The following is a 23,118-nucleotide window of genomic DNA, read 5'->3' on the forward strand; positions in this document are numbered from 1 at the left end:
GATAAAAATAGAGTCAGTGACAGAATTTCTTAGATGCGTCCTTATTCCATCACATGAAAACCTACTTTGAGTTTGGTTTGCAAGAAACTCTCAGAGGGTGTTTTTTGTAAGACAAAAAGATACAACATTTTCAGTCATTGGATTAAAGAAGCTCTTTTATATCATTATTCATCTCTTTATTTATATTAAAGCTCTTCTATATTATGAAAAAAGAAAAGTTAGAAGAGGTTCTATACCTCAGGTACTGGAAAAAGTGTTTGTTTTTTTTTTTTAGTTCAGTTTATTTAATATTTGAGTCACGTATAATCTAGCTCATCCAGAATTTTTTCTTTAAAAGCTTGTCAAATTATTACTCTAGTGAATCAGTTTAATTTCCAAGTCCATTTATTTTCAAATAAAAACTTTTTTGGTTTAGTGTAAAATTAATTGATATACTCAAAGCTATAAACTAAATAAGAATTATGTCATATTTTTTCCAGCATGAGTGCTGACTTAACTGGTTCAAAAGTTATGTTTCTGAGTTGCCCACAGATCCTTTCAGGACATATGACAGTGCCTGCTAAAAATAAGTTGATTTTGACAACTCTTCCCAATATCCCTTTTAGTAAATTTGAAAATACTAAGTAGCATAGTTCACCTCAGCTATTTAAGACTGTCACGGGAAAGATATGGCATGTTTCTTTGCTTCTATTTAAGACATTAGCAACCTAATACAGTTTTTTTATTTTTAGAATTCTTTATGTACACTTGTACCCTGTAGAATTCTTTTATGTTTGAGTTTTTTATTGAAAGCCACTGCTGATGTGTTTACAGGATTCCTATGTTTATTACAGTTTCTAAGGGAGAATTTTGCCTCGGCTTAAGGCTTTAGTTTTCGATATTGCCACTTGCCTCTCCAGTCTGATGTACTCATTTACATCCCTGCAACAGATGCGAGGCAAGCAGGAGCACAGGAGGTTTATCACATGAGTATAAAAGCAGAATTTTAAACGTACCTACAGTTGTCCCCGGTGGCTCGGTGATAAAGAGTCTGCCTTCAATGCAGGAGATGTGGCAGGAACCTCGGGTTCAATCCCTGGGTTGGAAAGATCCCCTGGAGAAGGGCATGGCAACCCACTCCAGTATTCTTGCCTGGAGAATCCTATGGACAGAGGAACCTGGTGGGCCATAGTCCATAGGGGTCACAAAGAGTCTGACATGACTGAAGCGACTTAACACAAGCAGGATGGTTGTCACATTCAAAACTTAAAAATTGAGCACATGTATACCTGTGGCGGATTCATTTTGATATATGGCAAAACCAATAGAATATTGTAAAGTTAAAAAATAAAATATAAAAAAAAACTTAAAAATTGAACAAGGCAAACTAAATTATTATCTTCATAGATACAGAGAAATAATTTGATAAAAGTCAATACTTGTTCATTTTATATATTTTGACAATTAAAAATAGGGAGTTTTTTAAAAATCTGTTTAATGTTTCTATCCAAAAACCCAAGAAAATTTTATTCTTAATGGTGAGATATAAGCAATCTATTTAGATCAAGAACAAGATCATCGTTTATTCAAAGTTCAGTAAAATTAAACAAAAAGAAATAAGTGGAAAGGAAGAAATAAATCTGCGTTACTTACAGATGATTGTCTACAAATCCAGAAGAATCTCCTGTCAAATTATTAGAAGTAATAACAGAGTTGAGCACGGTTGCTGAATGAAAGATAAATTAATACAATGACAACGGTAGCACCTAAATTAAAAATTTTTTTTTGTTCAGCAGAAAATAAAAAAACCTTTATATTTAATTCTCAAAACAATCCTGTTAGGTCCTTACTATTTTTAATGTTTTTCATAGAAGAGGAAAATGAAGGTCTGAGAATTGGGTACCTTGTCCACAGTCATACAGCTGGAAGCTGCAGAGATGTGGTTGGAACCCTAGTAATCTGACACACCCTGATACATGTGTTTCTGTTTTGTCAGTGCTGTTCAGTCACTCAGTTGTATCTGACTCTTTGTCACTCCATGGACTGCAGTATGCCAGGCTTCCCTGTCCTTCACCATCTCCCGGAGTGTGCTCAAACTCATGTCCACTGAGTCGGTGATGCCATCCAACTATCTCGTCCAGTAATCAGTTATTAGATTTTTTTCTTTTTTGCATTTCCCAGGTGGTGCTAGTGGTAAAGAACCCACCTACCAATGCAGGAGACTTAAGAGATGCGGGTTTGATCCCCTGGAGAAGGGCATGGCAACCCACTCCAGTATTCTTGCCTGGAGAATCTCAGGGATGGCGGAGCCTGGTGGGCTGCTGTCTATGGGGTCGCACAGAGTCGGACACGACGGAAGCGACTTAGCAGCAGCAGCAGCAGCAAACATACAAAAAAGTTTAAAATCAGTTTAAAAACCTTTAAAAAGTGAAAAAGTTTAGGAAATAAAAGGTTTAAAAGAAATAGGACTGTATGTTTATGATCTTGGATAAGGAAAGAGATTTTAAAGAAACCATACACAAAGACGTGATTAGAAATTTATACAGTACAAGCCAAAGACTGGGAAACATGTTCTTGACAAAAAGTAACCGACAGGGGATTCATTTACAGATTGTATAAAGATCTCTTGCCCATCAGTAAGAGAAAGACAGCCAGATAGTAAAATGGCCAAGAATGTAAACAGTTATTTCACTGATTAGGAAGACTGAATGACCAGTGGACATGGAACAGTGCCTAACCTTATTAGTAAGCACAGAAATGCACTTTCAAGTGGAATATAACATGTCATACTGATGAGATTAACAAAAATGAAAATGTCTGCTAGAACTGAATAGAACGAAGAAATGAAGAGTGAAAAATGTAAGTATGTCCTATGGGAATATTATGTTGGTAAATTGTTCTAGAGAATATTTTAGCAAAGCTGAAACATGGTTGAAAAGTAACATGCTGTACAGTCCAGTCATCCTCCTCAGCATGAGTGCCAGAGACATTCTCTCAGAATTATGCATCCCACCTCTAACTTTGTCTGCTTGGCCAGCTGAACTCATTACAGATCTTAGAACTTGGGGCATATAAGCAAATAAACCTAATGCAGAGCCCCTTATCTGGCACAAATCGTCTTCCTTTAATTTCCTGAGAAATTCCTTCAAGCTCAGACTTCTCTCCCATCGGTCTAGAAGATTCCTGAGACCCAATTCAGAGAACTCTGATTTAAGTGAAATATTATGAGAAAAGAAGATTTTTTAGGATTTGCTGGAGAAAATTTTAACTTGTGTAGTTTAAAACATCTGGTGCCCCGCCTCTCTGTGTCAGGGTTTCCTGAGCCCCTATGAGCTGATTGTCGGTATCATAAGCTTTACCTTGGAGATACTAAAATAAATACTGCAAAACTTTTAACTACTGGAAGGACTGGTTGGGTTGGGTTTGTGTCAAGTCTTGAAAGAAGAATGCAGTGTGAAATCATGTCTAAATGATATGGAAGAAGATAGCCTGTGGCACATGCTGCATTTTAACTCTTAACTAGGGAATGGTGGCTCAGATGGTAAAGAATCTGCCTACAGTGCAGGAGAGCCAGGTTCTATCCCTGGGGAAGGGAATGGCAACTCACTCCAGTATTCTTGCCTGGAGAATACCGTGGACAGGAGCCTGGCAGGCTACAGTCTGTGGGATCACAAAGAGTCAGACACGACTAAGCAACTCACACTTTGACATTTACAGGGAATTTGAACAGATGGTGGTATGATTTGCTTTTGTTTTTTATTTTTTATGCATTTTTTCTGTGGAAATGGCATTGTTTATGCAATGTGGGAGACCTGGGTTCGATCCCTGGGTCAGGAAGATGCCCTGGAGAAAGGAGCAGCTACCCACTGCAGTATTCTTGCCTGGAGAATCCCATGGACAGAGGAGCCTGGTGGGCTGCAGTCCATGGGGTTGCAAAAATCAGACCCAACTGAGCAGCTAACACTTTCACTTTCACTTACTAGTTTGTTATAAGAAAATGGGTGGGGGCAGTGCACTATTCAAAAGAAACTTCTTTTAGCCATTTTATTATCTAAGAAATGGGAAGGAAATATAAAGTGAAGAAAAAATTAATGTGAAGAGACATTTATATTTGCAAGTATTTATTAGATTTTACACAGACCACCTGATTTTTAATCCTGATTCCATGACCTTAGACATGTTACTAAACACTCTGTGCCTGAGTTTCTTCCTCTAAAAGGTGGGTAATAGTGTTTTCCTTATAAGGTCTTGTGAGAAACGAATGGTTAATAAATATAAATTCTTACACAGTTGCTGGCATGTAACTAATCATAAAATAAATGCCGGCTGTATCTGTATTATTATTTGTTCAGTATATTAATAATAATATAACCAAATAATAATATCGGTATTATTATTTATTTGTACTCCTCTCCTCAGTGAGCTCCAACAGCAAGGAGCTGGCCTCACCTGTTCCCCGCCGTACTCTCAGGGCTGAGAACAGTTCCTGAGATGTGGTAGGCATTCACATGCTTGTTGCTAAATGAATACAAGTTAAAATTCAGTTCCCATCCCTTTGAAACATTCCTGGAAGTCTGAGACTAAAAGAATTCTTTCTCATATACATCGTATGCAGTTGTCAGAGTCAACAGATATTTTCACCAAATTCACCATCAAAATACAAACGCCTACTTTTTAACATGTATCTTGGATATTCTGGCCAATTATTAAAATCTGGAAAAGAAATCAGAAATTATTCCTTTCAGAAACAGAATGGAATTACTGTATTTGCTCTGACACAATTACATATCCATGAAATCCGAAAGGATCAACTAAAATCCGTCTTAAATTGTAGAGATTTTAGAAAATGATCAGATTTGAGCCATACATAAAGAAATCATTTTCTAATATACCTACTATTTTAGCAACTACGATAAATGAAGAAAACTGTTATTCTCCAGAAGCAGCGAACAATATCCCTAACAAGAAGTATGTGGAATGTGTCTTTTCATAAAGAGAATTAGAAAACTTTGCTGCAAGATTTAAAACTTTAGAAACATTATGACAGGCCCTATTTCCAGGTAGAAATACTGAATATAACAGAAATTAAAATTCTTCCAAATATATAATGTTATGGTACTGTAATGCAAATTTGCTTGTTTTTATGTGTTAATCTTATACAGAAATGGTTTGATGGCCACACTTTAAGAACAAAGATTCATAACAGTCTACTAGAAACTGGGGAGAATAAAACACATACAAGTTCAGTAATTTTTAATATACTAATATGATACATGTAACATCTTCTAAGTTACCCCAGTGTGCTACAAATGTCTCATTAGCAGATAAGAGAGCATATCATTTAATTTTATAGCAAGAATCTCAGATACAAGTGAGGCTGTAATTTCCCCAGAGTGTCACACAGCATGTTAATGATGGCATCAAAATTATACTGATGATTCTGGGTAAACTTTAAGGGGTTGGTATAGAAAAAATAAATTTCCTCTTTAATCTTTGTACAAGGGTGACAACCTCATCCCAGTTCGCTCAGGACTTTCCTGATTTTAGCACTGAAGATTTCGTGTCCCAGGGAACCCTCTCAGTTATGGGCAAGCCAGTTACAGTTGATCACCTTTGTACAGTTCATAGAAAAGATGCTTAAGTCTGGAAGTAGTGTTTCCCATAAAATGTAAAGAAAATGTTTAATTTGGTCTGAGTAACCCATCTAGTGGTCCATTTGGGCCACAAGTTAATCTCAGTGCACAGAATTCCCACAGGAGGATTCATCAGTTCATGGGCTTTAGGATTTGGGTTCGCTCAAGAAACTAGTGGGGTTCAGTAAGACCTGTAATCATCTGCGGACCAAGCAGGAGGATTGGGGCCATGTGGCTTAGTCTTCTATCCTGCAGCTAATCTCTGAGCTTACAGTAATTTGTTGTATGTTGACTTCCAGAATAATTTCCCCTGCAGGATGCACTTCTCAGCAAAAATCATTTTTCTAAGGATTTGTTTGTTTTCAGATCTTTCCCTGTTGTCTTTCTAACATATATAAGTCAGTGGAAATATCTTACTGTATACAATTTGCTTATCTCTTTGATCTACAAAGGCCGTTAAGGTGATGTAGTGTGTGATAGATGAATGTTAATAAAGATCTAATGCTTTTTTATGGGTGTGTGTGTCGTACTTAATATAGCCTGTAGTTTGATAATTGTGTGCTATTTCATAATGGGATTGTCCTCTTTATAAAATGAGAAAGAGAGAGTTGTTTCACGTTTTATTTTCCAGATTATAAATGCCATGAAAATTTCTAACACTAAATAAAATACTTTAGAAATTAACTAGAAATGCAGTTTCTTAAATTTCTACCATGTTAAGTCTTACTTATCATGAAGATCTCTAAAAGCAATATATTAGAGTAAAACTCAAGTCCGAGTTATAATCCCGTAGCATGCTTAGGTAGCATTGGGAAGTTGGCTGGTTTACCATGCTTAACTTAAAAGTCATGAATTATAATACTTCAGTTTGCACACAGTTTCATCAAATAAGACCACAGGCTGCTGAGAAGAACATGCAAAACCATGCTTTAATTTATAAACCAACTCTTTCTTCAACTTCTGCTAAAAATTTCCTACAGAATATATGGTATACTTAGATTATTTTGTAGTTATTCTGTTGAGATCTGCACTTCATTTCCTCTCGCTACAACTAAGGTATTTTCTCTTTATTATTGTTTTTTAGTATCTAAAAAGCACGGCAAGCTCATTACTTTTTTACGCACATTCATGAAGTCTCGTCCAACAAAACAGAAATTGAAGCAGCGTGGGATCTTGAAAGAAAGAGTGTTTGGCTGTGACCTAGGGGAGCACCTTCTGAATTCTGGTTTTGAAGGTAAACATGAAATTTATAATCTCATAATTTCAGTTTCTAACCTCTCCCTGTTGATCTCCTGTAATCAGTTAGATACGGCAAGCAGCACCTGTTCCGTTTGAGTTCAGCAGCACATACTGAATGCTCTCAGGTACTCGCCTGACTTCGGGGTAACTGAGAATCATGAGGGGTCTCGGCATGCACTTTGGCATAAGAGATGCTTGTGATCTGTTCAGAAAGATGAAGACATTCTCACCAAGGGTACAATAGCTCTGCTGGTTTGCATTATTTTCATGTCTCTCCAGATAACTTCCTCACTTTTCCTTCTCACAGTTTATTCTGAAGTGTTAATTTCTTTTTTGGAAAAAAGTCATACTTTTGAGATCGTGTATTACCAAGACCAGCCTCCCAACTTTTATAGCTAAAAATCTAAATTCCTTTCTCTATAAATTAAATTCTTATTCAAGAATTCAGTGCTTTGAAGAATGGATGGAGGGGCTGAATGGATAGACAGAAAGGAAAAATGGAGTTTTTCTTTGATTTTTTTAAAAAATAGCACTTTTCTCTACCATCTCTTTTAGATGCTAGAATATTAAGGAAGTCCTTAACTATAATTTTGATAACAGAAATAGGTGATTTGTGAAATTCTGAATCTTGATGGGAAACATCCATTATATGCTTTTTAAGAAGACCGCTAGTGAAAGTTAGTGTAAATATCAATGAATATCAAGTTCAAATTAAGGCCTTACTCATTGCCTAAAGAATACCAATATACTTATAATATGGATTTAATACAAACTATACCCTGTTTCTTGCGGGAGAAGACACAGTATTACTTTAAATAGGTGTTAGTCCCAAACTAATATCAACTTATGGCAGTTATTGAAAATTAAAGAAAAAACAAACAGACAAACCAAAACCCTGAGGATTATTTTTGCAACTAGTCAAAATGCACATGGAATAATAAGCCAATGAGAAGATCACAGAACATTATGGGGAGGGAAATCAGGGATAGGAGACATCTAACTTTACCAATATTAAAACAGTATTCAAAACTAGAATGTTACTGGTGTAGAGGATGAGATACAACTGATGAATGAAATAGCCCGGAATGTTTAGAAGTAGTTGTTCTAGATACGAATCCATGCTGATAAAGTGTTTTTAAAAAACCAGCTCATGGGGAGGAGTTCATTATAAATACATACAGAAACATGAAATAGCAATTTTGAAAAGCTTAATTCTTGCTTTATGACCCTAAAAGTTTCAAATATATGAAAGGGTTAACTATTTTTAACTCATAAAAGTGTTAATACAAAATGATTTTGTTTTGAGATCAATGAAGGAAAAAACCATGAATGAAGAGGTGATTCCAAACAAGTAGCTTCCATATAGAGTAAGTCCCCTACATACGAAGAAGTTCTATTCTGAGAGCACATTCCTAAGTTGAGTTTGTCTGTTAATCCAACAAAGTTACGTAGGTATCCGACTAACACAGTCGGCTATGTAGTACTGTACTGTAGTAGGTGTATAGTACTTTTCACACAAGTAATGCATTTAAAGAACAAAAAAGAGAACATTTTTAATCTTACAGTACAGTACCTTGAACAGTACAATACTGCGGTACAACAGCTGGAGCTCCCTAGCGGTACCAGCTGCATCACCGCCGCTTTGGCGTTTGCTTCCAGACAGCCTGGGCTTGAGAGAAAGATGCTGCTATTCTCCTGCACTCTGTGTAGTGCTGTGCAGTGAAGCACGGGAAAGCACAGCCGCTTGCAGAGGATGCAGGCACCTGACGGTATGCCAGACACGTGAACTAACGTGTGTTTGGACGTGTGAATGCATGTTCACATCTTTGAAAGTTCACAACTTGAAGGTTCAAATGTAGGGAACTTACTACAAATGTAAAGGGAAGGTGCCATAGACTGGGAAAGTCCTTTTTTCTTGGGTATGATGAAATTGTGCTCCTAATATAGTAAATGAAAATGTCATTCAGGTTTGTGAGAAAATTAAGCCCCTGAGTAGAAGAATAGAAAAAAGCTATAAACATACAATTTTGACAAGGAACTAAATAGTAAACAAAAAATGCAAAAAGAAAAAAAGTCTCTATGCTTATTTGCAATCATGGAAAATGTATCAAAGCAATTTTGAGACACCATTTTATATAAGTAAACACTACTGATATAACAAAGCTGCTTTTCTAAATTATGATATCCAGTGCCATTAAAAACAGCAGAGATTTTTACCAGCAGGTGAAGAATGTTGGTTACGGGTAGCTCTGGGAATTACTGCCTTTTTGAAAAACATTTTGGCACTCCAGAGCAAGAGACCTTACAGTATTCCTTTCTTGTAGCAGTTCTCTCTCAGGGTTATCCTAAGGCTATAATCCAACAAAAATAAAAATGTTCATTATAGTATTATGTATGAAAGCCAAAAAATTGAATACTCAACTTTTAGGGAAATTGCTGCATAAATTAAGAAGCTATTCAAACTGTAAATTTGAATACAGTATAGAATTGCAAAGGTGTTATGTTTTTCTTGCTTTATTGCTTTTTGCAGACACTGTGCTTTTCTAATGAACTGAAGGTATGTGGCCACCCTGTATTGAGCAAGTCTGTTGGTACCATTTTTCCAAGTGTTTGCTCAGTCGTGTCTCTGTGACACACGGTAGTTAAACCCTCCACCAGCAAAAAGATTACAACTCATTGCAGGCTCAGATCATAGTTAGCATTTTTTTAGCAATAAAGTATTTTTCTAATTAAATGTATGTACATTGTTTTTCAGACACGATGCTATGGCACACTTATTAGACTATACTATAGTATGAACATAATTGATATGCACTGGGAAACCAAAAATTTGTGTGACTTCCTTTATTGTGATGCTTGCTTTATTCTGGCGGTCTGAAACGGAAACTACAGTATTTCTGAGGTCTGCCTGTATATAAAGAGTAGGTATGCTTTCTTGTGGGTTGCTGTTGCTATTTAGTCACTAAGTCACGGCTGACGCTTGGCAACCCCTTGGACGGTAGCCTGCCAGGCTCCTCTGTCCGTGGGATTTCCCAGGCATTGAACCCATGTCTCCTTGGGTCATGAAGATCCCCTAGAGAGGGAAATGGCAGCCCACTCCAGTATTCTTGCCTGGGAAATCCTATGGGAGAGGAGCCTGGTGGGCTACAGTCCATGGGGTCACAAAGAAGGAGGTGACTGAGCAGGCATGCACTCAAGAAGGAGTAATCATGGTATAAACAAATAAATATTAATTCAAAATGACATAGTTCTGTTGGCATCTAGAACCTAGTATAGCTACCTCTGCTTAGGGGTATATTCAAAGAAAGCTTGCCTTAGAGTAAGAGTTCAGTTGGGTTTTGAACAACAACCAAGAGTTTTCTATAAGAAGATGGTAGCAGAAGGAGAATCCAGGCAGAGGAAACAGGCTTCCTTTACCTGGAAATTGATGGACTTAGAGCATGGCTGGTTTGTTTGGTAAAAGATGAGACTTAACTTGGCCTAGAGTTGTGAAATACAGAAATATGGTAATACTAAAATAAGTGCAAATGGGGAAGGACCTTAAAATCTGGGCAGTTAAAGTGTGACTCTGTGCTTGGACAGCTTGAGTTTGATCCTTATTTGTGCCATTTGTTTACTGCTTGTCCTTATGTGTAAAATTTCATCACTCTTAAGATTCAGTTTCCTCTCTGAAAAGGGAGATAATGATAGAATTTCTCTGAAAAGTAAATAAGAGTATCTGTTGTAAAGCACTTAGTCTGGCATCTTTTGCTTGCTCAGTAATATACCTGCTTTCTAATAAAATTATTCAAAGCTAAGGAGTTTATGTTTTAAATATAAGTTACAGGATCTGACAGGATTTAAAAGACAGGATGAAGGAAGTACAACACAATGCAGAAAAGCCAAGGAAAAACCTTTTGTAATAATAAAGGAATGGTATATACATTTAAGTGAAATGCAGTAGATAAAATTATCTTATTAAAGTATCCTAGTTGTTTCATTCACCACTCTTTCATCCCTAATAGAGTAGTCTTTTGCAGACCAAATAATGTTCTTTCAAGCTATTCTTCTCATGGATCGTAACCGAAAATGATGAAATGAACGTAGTTACTGAAGCCTGTGAATTCATCAGTCTGCAGTGCAATATAAATGAAGTTCAAATTTCAGTTACTGTAGATTTTTGGTTAGAAGACCGTTTTCTCATAAACTGCAAGTGTTCTGTTCTAGACCGTGGGCCCAGAGTGCCTGCTTGGTTGTGTTAGTTGTTCAGAGACGTAACCAGAGAGCCTTTCTTTTTCTTTTCTTCCTGCTTTTTGTTGAAGTGCGTTTCGTGACCGGCTGATAATATCGAGTCAAAAGTCAGTAATTTTAATATAAAGATAGGCAGGAAATTAAAGATTTCACTTACTTGAAATTACTTTGACCTTTGCATTATGTTGATGTTTACTGAATATAATTAGAATTAGCATAACTATGAAAAGAATAAAAGAAACTTTTAAAAGTGAAAAATTGAAGCACTTAGAGTAGGTAATTATCATGTTGGAATAAACATTGAAGTTTGCATATCCATTTGCTGAGTATGAAATTCAGGTGAGTAACTGTGTTTTTTTTTTTTAATCTAGAATGATGTTAGAACTAAACAGTTCACCTTGCTGTTGTAACCATCTAAACAAGTCTGTTGCAGAAGATCTTAGGGAAAGTATCCCAATAATTAATGAACTCTTCCACTTACCTCAGTGTAACAACATAGAGGCAGTCTTGATTATTCAGGAATCTAGTTTAGATGTGAAATTAGGTAAATATGCTGTTATCATTTTTTGTGGCAGATTAATCTCTACCCCTTACAGCTTTAATTTGCAACTTTCATTTTGCTAAAACATTCTTGTTTTTTGTGACTTTGTTTCCATTGAATACTCTCAATTTAATCCATGTCTTCAAAAATGCTCTCTAGTGCCCCAGGTTCTTCAAAGCTGCACAGCGTTCATCGAGAGATATGGCATCGTGGATGGGATATATCGTCTCTCTGGTGTCGCCTCCAATATCCAGAGACTACGGTAAAACCCAACATGGCTTTTTCTTTTTTGTTCCTACTGTAATTCATTAAAATGAAACTGTTTCAGAATTAAGTCACTTATATTGATAATCTTTATTTTCTGTAAGATAGTTTAGATAAAGTAGAAAACTAGCTATATTGTTCTCTGTGTATGTTTTCGACATTTCTTCATTTGTAGTATCAGAAAACCTTGGCCTCTAATCTCAATACTTTTATTTTCTCTGCAATATTGAAGATTTTTGAAAATTGAATTTGAACCTATGACAACTATGATAGATGAAAATTTACATTATAATAGAATTATTCTTTAATTAAAATGGACAAGAGTGGACCTGTTTATTATTCTTTTTAATTAGAGTGAAGCTTTTTCTAATCTTCTTTCACCCAAGTTCTGTAGCACGTGCTCAAGTGGGTATGTGTCACATATCCCACATCCTTTCCCATTAGACCCCCAGAGACAAAAATAGTGGTATCCTTTATTCCACCAACAGAAATTTTAACTTTTTCTTAATCTCTTAGATTCCTGTCTATTCTTAACATGTTATTATCTTTTATTTTTCACTGTGGTACATGGTAATTGCCATTATTCTATAAGGATTTTAATATTCTAAATTGACCACAGAGTTGATTTCTATTTTCAGAATACATGTTTGTAATACTTAAATTGATTCTGGTACTGAAAACAGTACAGTCTTTGACTTCAGATGCAGCAGATCTCATATTCAGATTAATCCTCTAGGTTGACTAGTGGCCTCTGGTCTGTAGATTAATATTAGTCAACCTCCTGGAGAATAAGCTTAATCTGCCTTTGTGTTCTGAGCACAATTTTTATTTCACTCACTAAATGCTGCAGATTTACTTTCTGTGTTGTTGGAGAATTGTTTTATAATTGTTTCTGGCTTCCTTATCCCTCTATCATAACATATTCTTGAACTGTACTTCTTGCATCTGAGGAATTTCTGCACATAGTTTTTCATGGACCAGCTGCCATTCAACTCTAGTTTTCAGAACTGCCAAAATATAAGGCATTTAAACACTTAGGAAGTAGAAGTCCTTTGTTTCAATCTGTGGTAAGACCTGCTCTTTCACACAGGTTTCAGAGATTTCTGTCCATTTTAATATTAAAGCTATCCCCTGAATTTCTATTTAGAAAAACACTTGTCTCATAGTCAGACATTCAATTACTGCTGAATAACTTCTGTGAAATACAGTCATTTGAAGTACATATTTGCTCACTGAGCTGGAGGTTAATACTTTGGACCTTTTCTTTCTGTTTTAAAGTCATATTTGCTTTTCTTTGAAAAAAATTAGTTTTGTTGTCTCTCTTCTATCTTTTTAGCCATGAATTTGACTCTGAACATGTTCCCGACCTGACAAAAGAACCCTATGTCCAAGACATCCATTCCGTGGGCTCCCTGTGTAAGCTGTACTTCCGAGAGCTCCCAAACCCTCTGCTCACCTACCAGCTGTATGAGAAATTTTCTGTGAGTACCAGTCACATTTAAATCAAGTTCTGTTTGCAATTTTGCTGTGGTTTTGTTCAAAACCTGAAAAAGTTGATTTCTCCATGTGAGTTATATGAGTAAAAGAGCTCCTTTAAAGAGAAAATATTGATAAAGAACACTTACTGCTAGTTGGTCCACCGTCTTCACTGTTTGCCCCTTTTCAGGGTCTCTCACTTTGAGCCACTAATCTTACTATAACCCTTGGTTATATGTTGGTTATTGTAAAGTTTTAAAAATACTATCTTGTATTAGATTTCAGCATCCACATAGTGTGTGAACAAAGTTTGCTTCCTTGGTACTACATGGTTTTCCCTCATCGTTCAGCACCGAAGAGTAAGGTCAATGAATCTCAAAGTGAAACTGAATTGTAAGTGAAGAACTTTCATTTTTACCAACAAAGCTTACTAGTTTATTTTGCATTATGGTTGTTCCAGGATGCTGTTTCAGCAGCAACAGATGAAGAAAGGCTGATAAAAATTCATGATGTCATCCAGCAACTCCCTCCTCCACACTACAGGTAAACCACGCCCTGTAAAATGCCAGCCAAAAATGCCAGAAGTCAATTGTGTGAACATGGGCTCCTGGGGTTTCTAACTGTTTAAATTTCCTTGGAGTTCTGACTGTTTAAATTTCGGTTTTTCCATGCATTTGTATTTACATTTGTCTTTGTATTCCCAGGGTCTGGGCACAGTGCTTGGCATCCAGCAGGCACCCTGGAGCCCTCTCTTCTGTTGCTTACTTTTACAGCCCAGATTAATTTGTATGTTAGCTTGGACTCTTGGAAGTAGTTTGGAGGATTTAGTTGTAACTTTCCTCTCCCCCACTAGCACACAACCACACACAGCCCCTTCTCTCATCTTCCTAGAGTGGTTGTATGAGTGCTCGGTGTTGATTTTCTACATTGCTGTATCTATGTAACTGTTATTTACAAACTACATCTAATAGTATGCATGTGTGCGTGCATGCTCAATCATGTCCAACTCTTTTGTGACCCCATGGGCTGTAGCCTGCCAGGCTCCTTTATCCTCCTCTGTGCTTGGGGTTTCCCAGGCAAGAATACTAGAGTGGGTTGTCGTTTCCTCCTCCAGAGGATCTTCCCGACCAAGGGATTGAACCCATGTCTCCTGCATTGGCATGCATATTCTTTACTGCTGCGCCACCATGGAAGCCCAATCTAATAGTATACCAGAATTTTTTTCCCCCTTTCTGGGGTAACCGTGTTTGTTTCATGGAGTGATGGCCTGTTTGGGGTTTGCTGAGTTTCTTTTTATCGCTAGCTTGTCTCCTGACTCTGTCACAGAATGATGGGTATTCTCTCAGTTCAGGTCAGTCGCTCAGTCGTGTCTGACTCTCACACCAGGCCTCCCTGTCCATTACCAACTCCCAGAGTCCACCCAAACCAATGTCCATCAAGTCGGTGATGCCATCCATCCATCTCATCCTCTGTGGTCCCCTTCTCCTCCTGCCCTCAATCTTTCCCAGCATCAGGGTCTTTTCAAGTGAGTCAGCTCTTCGCATCAGGTGGCCAAAGTATTGGAGTTTCAGCTTCAACATCAGTGCTTCCAATAAACTCCCAGGACTGATCTCTTTTAGGATGGACTGGTTGGATCTCCTTCCGCAAGAGTCTTCTCCAGCACCACAGTTCAAAAGCATCAGTTCTTTGGCACTCAGCTTTCTTTATAGTCCAACTCTCACATCCATACATGACCACTGAAAAAACCATAGCCTTGACTAGACGGACCTTTGTTGGCAAAATAATGTCTCTGCTTTTGAATATGCTATCTAGGTTAGTCATAACTTTCCTTCCAAGGAGGAAGCGTCTTTTAATTTCATGGCTGCAGTCACCATCTGCAGTGATTTTGGAGCCCAGAAAAATAAAGTCAGCCACTGTTTCCACTGTTTCCCTGTCTATTTGCCATGAAGTGATGGGACCGGATGCCATGATCTTAGTTTTCTGAATGTTGAACTTTAAGCCAGCTTTTTTACTCTCCACTTTCACTTTCATCAAGAGGGTCTTTAGTTCTTCTTCGCTTTCTGCCATAAGGGTGGTGTCATCTGCATATCTGAGGTGATTCATATTTCTCCTGGCAATCTTGATTCAAGCTTGTGCTTCCTCCAGCCCAGCGTTTCTCATGATGTACTCTGCATATAAGTTAAATAAGCAGGGTGACAATATACAGCCTTGACGCACTCCTTTTCCTATTTGGAACCAGTCTGTTGTTCCATGTCCAGTTTTAACTGCTGCATCCTGACCTCAATTCAGTTCAGTTCAGTCGCTCAGTCATGTCCGACTCTTTGCAACCCATGAATCGCAGCATGCCAGGCCTCCCTGTCCATCACCAACTCCTGGAGTTCACCCAGACCCACGTCCATCGAGTCAGTGATGCCATCCAGCCATCTCATCCTCTGTCGTTCCCTTCTCCTCCTGCCCCCAATCCCTCCCAGCATCAGAGTCTTTTCCAATGAGTCAACGCTTCGCATGAGGTGGCCAAAGTACTGGAGTTTCAGCCTTAGCATCATTCCTTCCAAAGAAATCCCAGGGCTGATCTCCTTCAGAATGGACTGGTTGGATCTCCTTGCAGTCCAAGGGACTGTCAAGAGTCTTCTCCAACACCACAGTTCCAAAGCATCAATTCTTCGGCACTCAGCCTTCTTCACAGTCCAACTCTCACATCCATACATGACCACAGGAAAAACCATAGCCTTGACTAGACGGACCTTTGTTGGCAAAATAATGTCTCTGCTTTTGAATATGCTATCTAGGTTGGACATAACTTTCCTTCCAAGGAGTAAGCATCTTTTAATTTCATGGCTACAGTCACCATCTGCAGTGATTTTGGAGCCCCGAAAAATAGTCAGCCACTGTTTCCGCTGTTTTCCCATCTATTTGCCATGAAGTGATGGGACCGGATGCCATGATCTTCGTTTTCTGAATGTTGAGCTTTAAGCCAACTTTTTCACTCTCCTCTTTCACTTTCATCAAGAGGCTTTTTAGTTCTTCGCTTTCTGCCATAAGGGTGGTGTCATCTGCATATCTGAGGTGATTGATATTCCTCCTGGCAATCTTGATTCCAGCTTGTGCTTCCTTCAGCCCAGCGTGTCTCATGATGTACTCTGCATATAAGTTAAATAAGCAGGGTGATAATATACAGCCTTGACATACTCCGTTTCCTGTTTGTAACCAGTCTTTTGTTCCGTGTCCAGTTCTAACTGTTGCTTCCTGACCTGCATACAGGTTTCTCAAGAGGCAGATCAGGTGGTATTCCCATCTCTTTCAGAATTTCCCACAGTTTATTGTGATCCACACAGTCAAAGGCTTTGGCATAGTCAATAAAGCAGAAATAGATGTTTTTCTGGAACTCTCTTGCTTTTTTCCATGATCCAGCGGAAGTTGGCAATTTGATCTCTGGTTCCTCTGCCATATCTAAATCCAGCTTGAACATCTGCAAGTTCTCAGTTCACATACTGCTGAAGCCTGGCTTGAAGAATTTTGAGCACTGCTTTTCTAGCCTGTGAGATGAGTGCAATGGTGCAGTAGTTTGAGCATTCTTTGGCATTGCCTTTCTTTGGGATTGGAATGAAAACTGACCTTTTCCAGTCCTCTGGCCACTGCTGAGTTTTCCAAATTTGCTGGCATATTGAGTGCAGCACTTTCACAGCATCATCTTTCAGGATTTGAAATAGCTCAACTGGAATTACATCACCTCCACTAGCTTTGTTCATAGTGATGCTTTCCAAGGCCGACTTGACTTCACATTCCAGGATGTGTGGCTCTAGGTCAGTGATCACACCATCCTGATTATCTTGGTCGTGAAGATCTCAGTTGTGTTTAAACATATCAAGGTACCATTTAAAAAAAACATTTCCCCATGAAAACACCCTTTGTGGTGCCTAAAATCGCGCTGTCCGTCCAGCTCTCCTCCATCATCACCAGCTCTTACCCTCCTGGAACCTCCCTTCATCACTTTTTTCCTGACTTAGACCCCTTCTCCTCTGGACCTCTACCTGTCACCTTCCCTGTGTCCACTCCCTGCTTTCCTGGTGTCCATCTTTGGTAACTTCCTGAGAAAAGTTGTGTGGGAGGTGAATGTTTGGAGACTTTGATATGAAAATGCTCTTATTCTCTTCATACTTTTGACTGACAGTTGGCTATAGAATTTTAATCTGTAAATAGTATTTTCCCATTATTCTGATGGTATTACACCACTGGCATCTAAGCAAAAATGCTGCTGCAAAGTCTGATACCAGTTAGAGTGCCACTTTTTTAGTATGACCTATTTTGTGTTGTTTAAATCCTTTTGGATGCTTTTAAATTTAGAACCTGCCTAGTGGTTCGTCTCCATGGTGACTCATCTTGGAGCAGGCTCTTTTTCATTCTTTGCTCTGGGCACTCATTGGGCTTTCTCCCTCTGGAAACGTCTGAGAAATTTTCTTGTGTTATTTCCTTGATGGTTCTCAGAGCAGCTTACACCTCATCCCTTTTCTTTATTCTCTTTCTAGAATTGTTTTTATCTACTGAACTAAACTCTTTTGAGTTTCTTACCTTTTCTTTGTCAGTTTCCACATATGGATTTTCTCCAAACCATCTCATGATTAAGAACACTTAATTCTAAGAACTAACTGCCTTTCCTCCCTCTCTTTCTCATTTCTCTGAATGTTTCTACTTTATAGCATGCTTTTCTATTTTTGTTTCATGTGTATAATCTCTTCTCTCTGTGAAAATATTACCAGTAATCATAGATTTGGGTTTGTTTTAAATTGTTCTCTCCTTACCACGGTATTTGTTTCTTCCTAATGTGGCGGCTTATCTTCCTTTTCTTCTCGAGTCTCTGTCAGGCTCACCTGAATCCTGAAGACTTGTACGTTGACCACAATTTAACTTTCATTGCTGTTCAAATAATACTCTTAAACTTCTATCTTCCATTTATTGTCTTTAATAGTTTTAATCCCTATAAGGTAAGGACACTTTGAGAGATGTATAGGTAGTATCTTGTGTTTATCTAACTTAACTTACATTTAAGCTCATCATTCTTTATTTTCCAAGATACTCTGCCCTATTGTTAAATCTATATATAAAAAATTGTTTACATGAATCATACTTGAGAATATATAAGATAAACCAGGAATTAGGATTTAGAGTAAGGTTTCTGTTCCAAGAGCATGTTATTTGCTCAAATAGTCTGCTCATTGGTACCCGCTGGAATTTTTCTTTTAACTCTTTTTAGGCTTGTGAAATATTGTCATTTTCTTTTATAAAAGAAAAATCTAAATTCTCTCTTGTTAGCATATCTGCTGCAAATAGAATACCATGACTTCATGATAGCGTTTGTCTGGAAACTGACTTTTAGAGGATTTACTTCACTGATGTCTCTGTAACTAGATGTATAACAGGCAAATGTTACTAAAGATTTCTTTAAAACTAAGCTGTTTCATTTTCTGAGCCAATCCTATCAAAAACTTTCATTTCTTACTGCCTTAGACAATTTTTTCTCAATATTCCATGGATGTAATTACTATATATGAAATCCATACTACTCTGAGAGTTCTATAGAAATAATATTTAAATCTTATAGGCAACAGAAAACCTCGATGGGATCTATAGGGTTTCTTTTTCCATTTTTCCATTGAAAACTTAGAAATTAATTAGTGGAGCTTTTCTGCTCTATACTACTCCCTGATGTTTCTTTGTGTTAATATGTTGCATTTCATTTTCCAGAACACTGGAGTTCCTAATGAGACACTTGTCTCTTTTAGCTGACTATTGCTCCATCACAAATATGCATGCAAAAAACCTAGCCATCGTTTGGGCTCCAAACCTGCTAAGGTAAGTTGCATTTGACTCATGACCTAAAGTAGAAACAATCAACTAACAGTCTAATTCTTCAGTGTTCTCTTAAGGAGAATTTTAATTTATTTATTTACTTTAAAAATGTTTATTTATTTGACTGTGCTGGGTCTTACCTACAGCCTGCGGGATCTTTAGTCGTGGCCTGCAGAGTCTTAGTAGCAGCATGTGGGACCTAGTTTCCTGACCAGGGACTGAACCCAGGCCCTCTGCCTTGGAAGCGCAGAGTCTCAGCCGCTGGACCACCAGGGAAGTCCCAAGGATAATTTTTAAAAGTAAAGCTGATCTGTTGTTTTTATGAGCGTCTTCCTTAAAACAGGCGGTCGAGGTTTAGCCAATGCACTGTCAAAAGTGTGCTTTCTTCCTCTGGTTCACTTGTGATCTACGCACAAACCGAAAGATAATGCTCTTCAAGACTGCTGTTCTGGGGACCCTCTGATGGTAGTGCCGTTTACCCCACAGATCAAAGCAGATAGAATCTGCCTGCTTCAGCGGGACGGCAGCTTTCATGGAAGTGAGGATTCAGTCCGTGGTCGTGGAGTTCATCCTCAACCATGTCGACGTGCTCTTCAGTGGGAAGATCAATGCAGTCATTCAGGAAGGGGCAGGTAGGCCCACGTGGATGCTCTTCCCCACTGGGAACGTATCTTTAAACCCCCACCACTTTAGTGAACAGCATCTCTTATCTCAATTTAATAAATCTGTCTCCAAAGAAAGCAGCTAATTTATATCTGCTTCCCAAAACTCACAATTTAACAGTTCTGTTATGTGTTTTTAGTGAATACTAAATATTAGACCTACCATGATCTAAGTTCAGGGAACATAAAAAGTGTATCATGTCGCCTATTACTGATGTGTGTGAAAGTGTAATATAGAGCAGCAGAAGAAAAACTCCCAGAACTAAAAATGCTTGACTGATTCTAGGCCTTGTCTGCAATCCTTTAAGAAAGGAAAATAGTTAAATTATTAGTTAAATTAAATTAGTTAAAGTATTAGTTAAATTAATTATTAAACTATTTAATAATAGTTAAATTATTAGTTAAATACTTAAGGAATTTTATACTTGTATCTATTACTGTTAATAACCTAGTATGTCATTTTCTATTCCTCAGTATAAGACTCTGTTGCTTTTGTCATTTAAAAAATTTAATAAAGAAAATTTAAAACAACACAGAATGATAGATAGATAGATAGACAGGTAATCAGATTGTTATACACACACAGTCACGGATATTTATATTTTTCCCCCAAGTCAGAAAGTTTGAGTCTTGTCGTTGCTTTTTTTTTCTTTTCAAAGCTTCTCTATCAAGACCCAAGTCCCTGCTGGTCTCGTCTCCATCTACCAAGCTGCTGACACTGGAGGAAGCCCAGGCACGAACACAGGCTCAGGTCACTTCTCCAATTGTGACCGAAAATAAATACATTGAAGTAGGAGAAGGACCTGCTGCACTCCAGGGGAAATTTCATACCATAATCGAGTTCCCACTTGAAAGGTAAAATTCATTTAGTCCTCCTTAAAAATGTGCATTTCATGACTATGTGTTATTTTCTTTTCTTTTACTCTGGTATTTTAGTATTATTATATTGATTCTGTCAGTCCCAGAAAAACCTGTTCATTCGACTGTGGATGTTACTTCATGGGAACTGAAGCAAATGGTTATCAAAAAGCATTGCATCATATCTTAGGAGAAACAGAGAATCAGAGCTGGGAGGACACTGACAAAGTCTGAGAACCACTGCTGTTCACGTTCTCTGTGTCCTCTCCAGCTCTGATTCTGTTTTTCTCTAAAGAAATGATAATAACATGGTTTCCGTAACTTCTTTACTAACTGATTGTGAGAAGACTAATGTCTATAAGTTAATTTTGATCTCAGGTCACTCCTCTGGCTGCTCCATAAGAATGTCAGGATTTCAACTCCCTGGACTGGGTAGTACTAATAGACGTTCATTTCCATATGTTAGTATACCTTTCTAAATTATTTTCATTTCCGTCAACTGAAATACTCTTTTACTTTGTCATTCTGAGTTTGTCTTCAGCTTCTTGAATTTTTTACTCTATAATTTCCTCAAAAACCTCTTTATAGAATAGTAATCAAGAGTGTCGACGCTGGGTGGACCTGGGTTCCAACCTGGACTCCATCATTTACTAGTTTTACAACATTAAACTTCTTCTTCTTCCTTCCTTAGCTGTACAATGATAATAGTACTTAAAATGATAATAATAGTACCTACCTCAAATGGTTTTATGTAACTTAAATGAGATACCGTGTATACCAGTTAGCACAGTGCCTGGCATTCAGTATATATTAGTTACTTTTCTTAGTGCTTTGCTTATTTTGGGGCTTAATTCTCTTTACACACACCTAGAATCATTTTCTTCAACTCTATTTTATTTTTGGAGATTTAGTATTTCCTCTTCCTAAATATGTCTTATTCTCACTTTTTTCACAGATAGTGAGATTAGCTCTCAATATGAAAATCTGGTTAAGTTATCTTTGTGAGACTAATTACAACTGTTAACACGCGTGCATTTAATCTCCATTTCCTGCTTCAGTGGCGCTCGGCCGTACTGTGCGGCGCGCGCTCTGTGGAAGGCGGGTGTTGCCTGTGTCCGCCGCGCCTCTGCAGGCTGCTTGCCTCTTTCCGTCATTTGTTCATCTTCAGTGAGTAAAGGTAGCCTCTTGGATGCCTTAATGCGGACCATTTTCTCTCTCCTAGGAGGAGGCCTCAAAATAAAATGAAAAAATCTCCCGTGGGGAGCTGGCGTTCCTTTTTCAACTTGGGGAAATCGTCCTCTGTTTCTAAACGGAAGTTGCAGCGTAATGAGAGTGAGCCCTCCGAGATGAAAGCCATGGCTCTGAAAGGTGAGTGTTCACGCCTTCCCTTCCCTCTGCGCCCAGGAGCGGCTGCATGGGGGCTGCACCTCCCGTCCTGGCACACAGCTCTTCTCTTACCAGGACATACACTCAGCACGCTGTTGTCACAGGCGCCAACAGTGTGTGTCCTTGTGCTGTTTTGTGTGAACTGTCTTCTACCAGTGCTTTATCCCCAGATACATAGTATATATAAGTGCATAGAAGTTCCCAGTTTCTTTGAACTATACAGATTATATATAGGGTCAGTGTGTTTAAAAATTCATAACATACTTGTAATATAGTTTGTATATGGTTGGTAATAAAAAGTAACTGCTGTGGTATTTAAACTTATTAATCTTATATATTTACAGATTTTTCACAAAATGACAAAATCAGGTTTTGACATGTCTGTCAGAGTTTTAAATCTTATAACCAAAGAAAGGTGTCTTTTTCCTAGATGATATGTTGAAGTGAGAGTATCTTACTGGATAGATAAATCTATTTCTGTGTTTTTGAAAGTACTGCTCTTTTAAAAATCATTTAAATCTACTGCTATTAACAGGTTCTGAATCTGTTAGTGCTTACTTCTCAGGCAATGCTAGAAATACAGTGTTTGATTCATTTAATTCATCATTCTTTCATTTTGCAGTCATGTACTAAGTATGGGCTAGATATTTTGATAGCAGCCTCTACAGAAAGAAAAGAAAATTAAGACACTGCTCCCAACCTTCATGTCTTACTTGGGACATACGCGTGTAAGAAAATAAATTTCATGCAGAATCATAGCTATTGAAATTGAGGCTTATGTGAGGCATTTATGGCAGGAGTGGTCAATTCCTATGGGAGAGAGGTGGGTGGTCAGGAAATAGAACCTGTGACTCGGGTTTTGAAGGATAAGTAGGGATTCACCTGACCAACAAGGGACCGAGAAAGGTGTTTCGGGAAGTGGTAACAGAGTGTGTGTTGGCGTGTGGAGCAGGAAGCATGAAGAATGTTCGGGTGGGATGGTACGCACAGGGGTTCAGTTCTC

At 37.9% G+C, this 23,118-nt stretch overlaps 1 protein-coding gene across 11 annotated transcripts in view; it reads left to right on the forward strand.

Annotated features, from left to right (window-relative positions):
* ARHGAP32 (Rho GTPase activating protein 32) overlaps positions 1 to 23,118 on the forward strand; it is a 205,043-nt gene that overhangs the window by 168,400 nt on the left and 13,525 nt on the right. For all 11 annotated transcript variants that reach the window (XM_086383679.1, XM_086383682.1, XM_086383684.1 and 8 more), the window contains 8 exons: positions 6,697 to 6,846; positions 11,782 to 11,884; positions 13,223 to 13,367; positions 13,823 to 13,905; positions 19,105 to 19,212; positions 19,696 to 19,841; positions 20,531 to 20,726; positions 21,952 to 22,097. In XM_086383679.1, coding sequence (XP_086239805.1) covers positions 6,697 to 6,846; positions 11,782 to 11,884; positions 13,223 to 13,367; positions 13,823 to 13,905; positions 19,105 to 19,212; positions 19,696 to 19,841; positions 20,531 to 20,726; positions 21,952 to 22,097 — 1,077 coding nt within the window. The remainder of the gene's footprint in view (positions 1 to 6,696; positions 6,847 to 11,781; positions 11,885 to 13,222; positions 13,368 to 13,822; positions 13,906 to 19,104; positions 19,213 to 19,695; positions 19,842 to 20,530; positions 20,727 to 21,951; positions 22,098 to 23,118) is intronic.

Source organism: Bos grunniens, chromosome 29, assembly GCF_055505025.1.
Source record: "Bos grunniens cultivar Pamir isolate PY7600 chromosome 29, Bosgru_T2T1.0, whole genome shotgun sequence".
Lineage (NCBI taxonomy): Eukaryota > Metazoa > Chordata > Mammalia > Artiodactyla > Bovidae > Bos > Bos grunniens.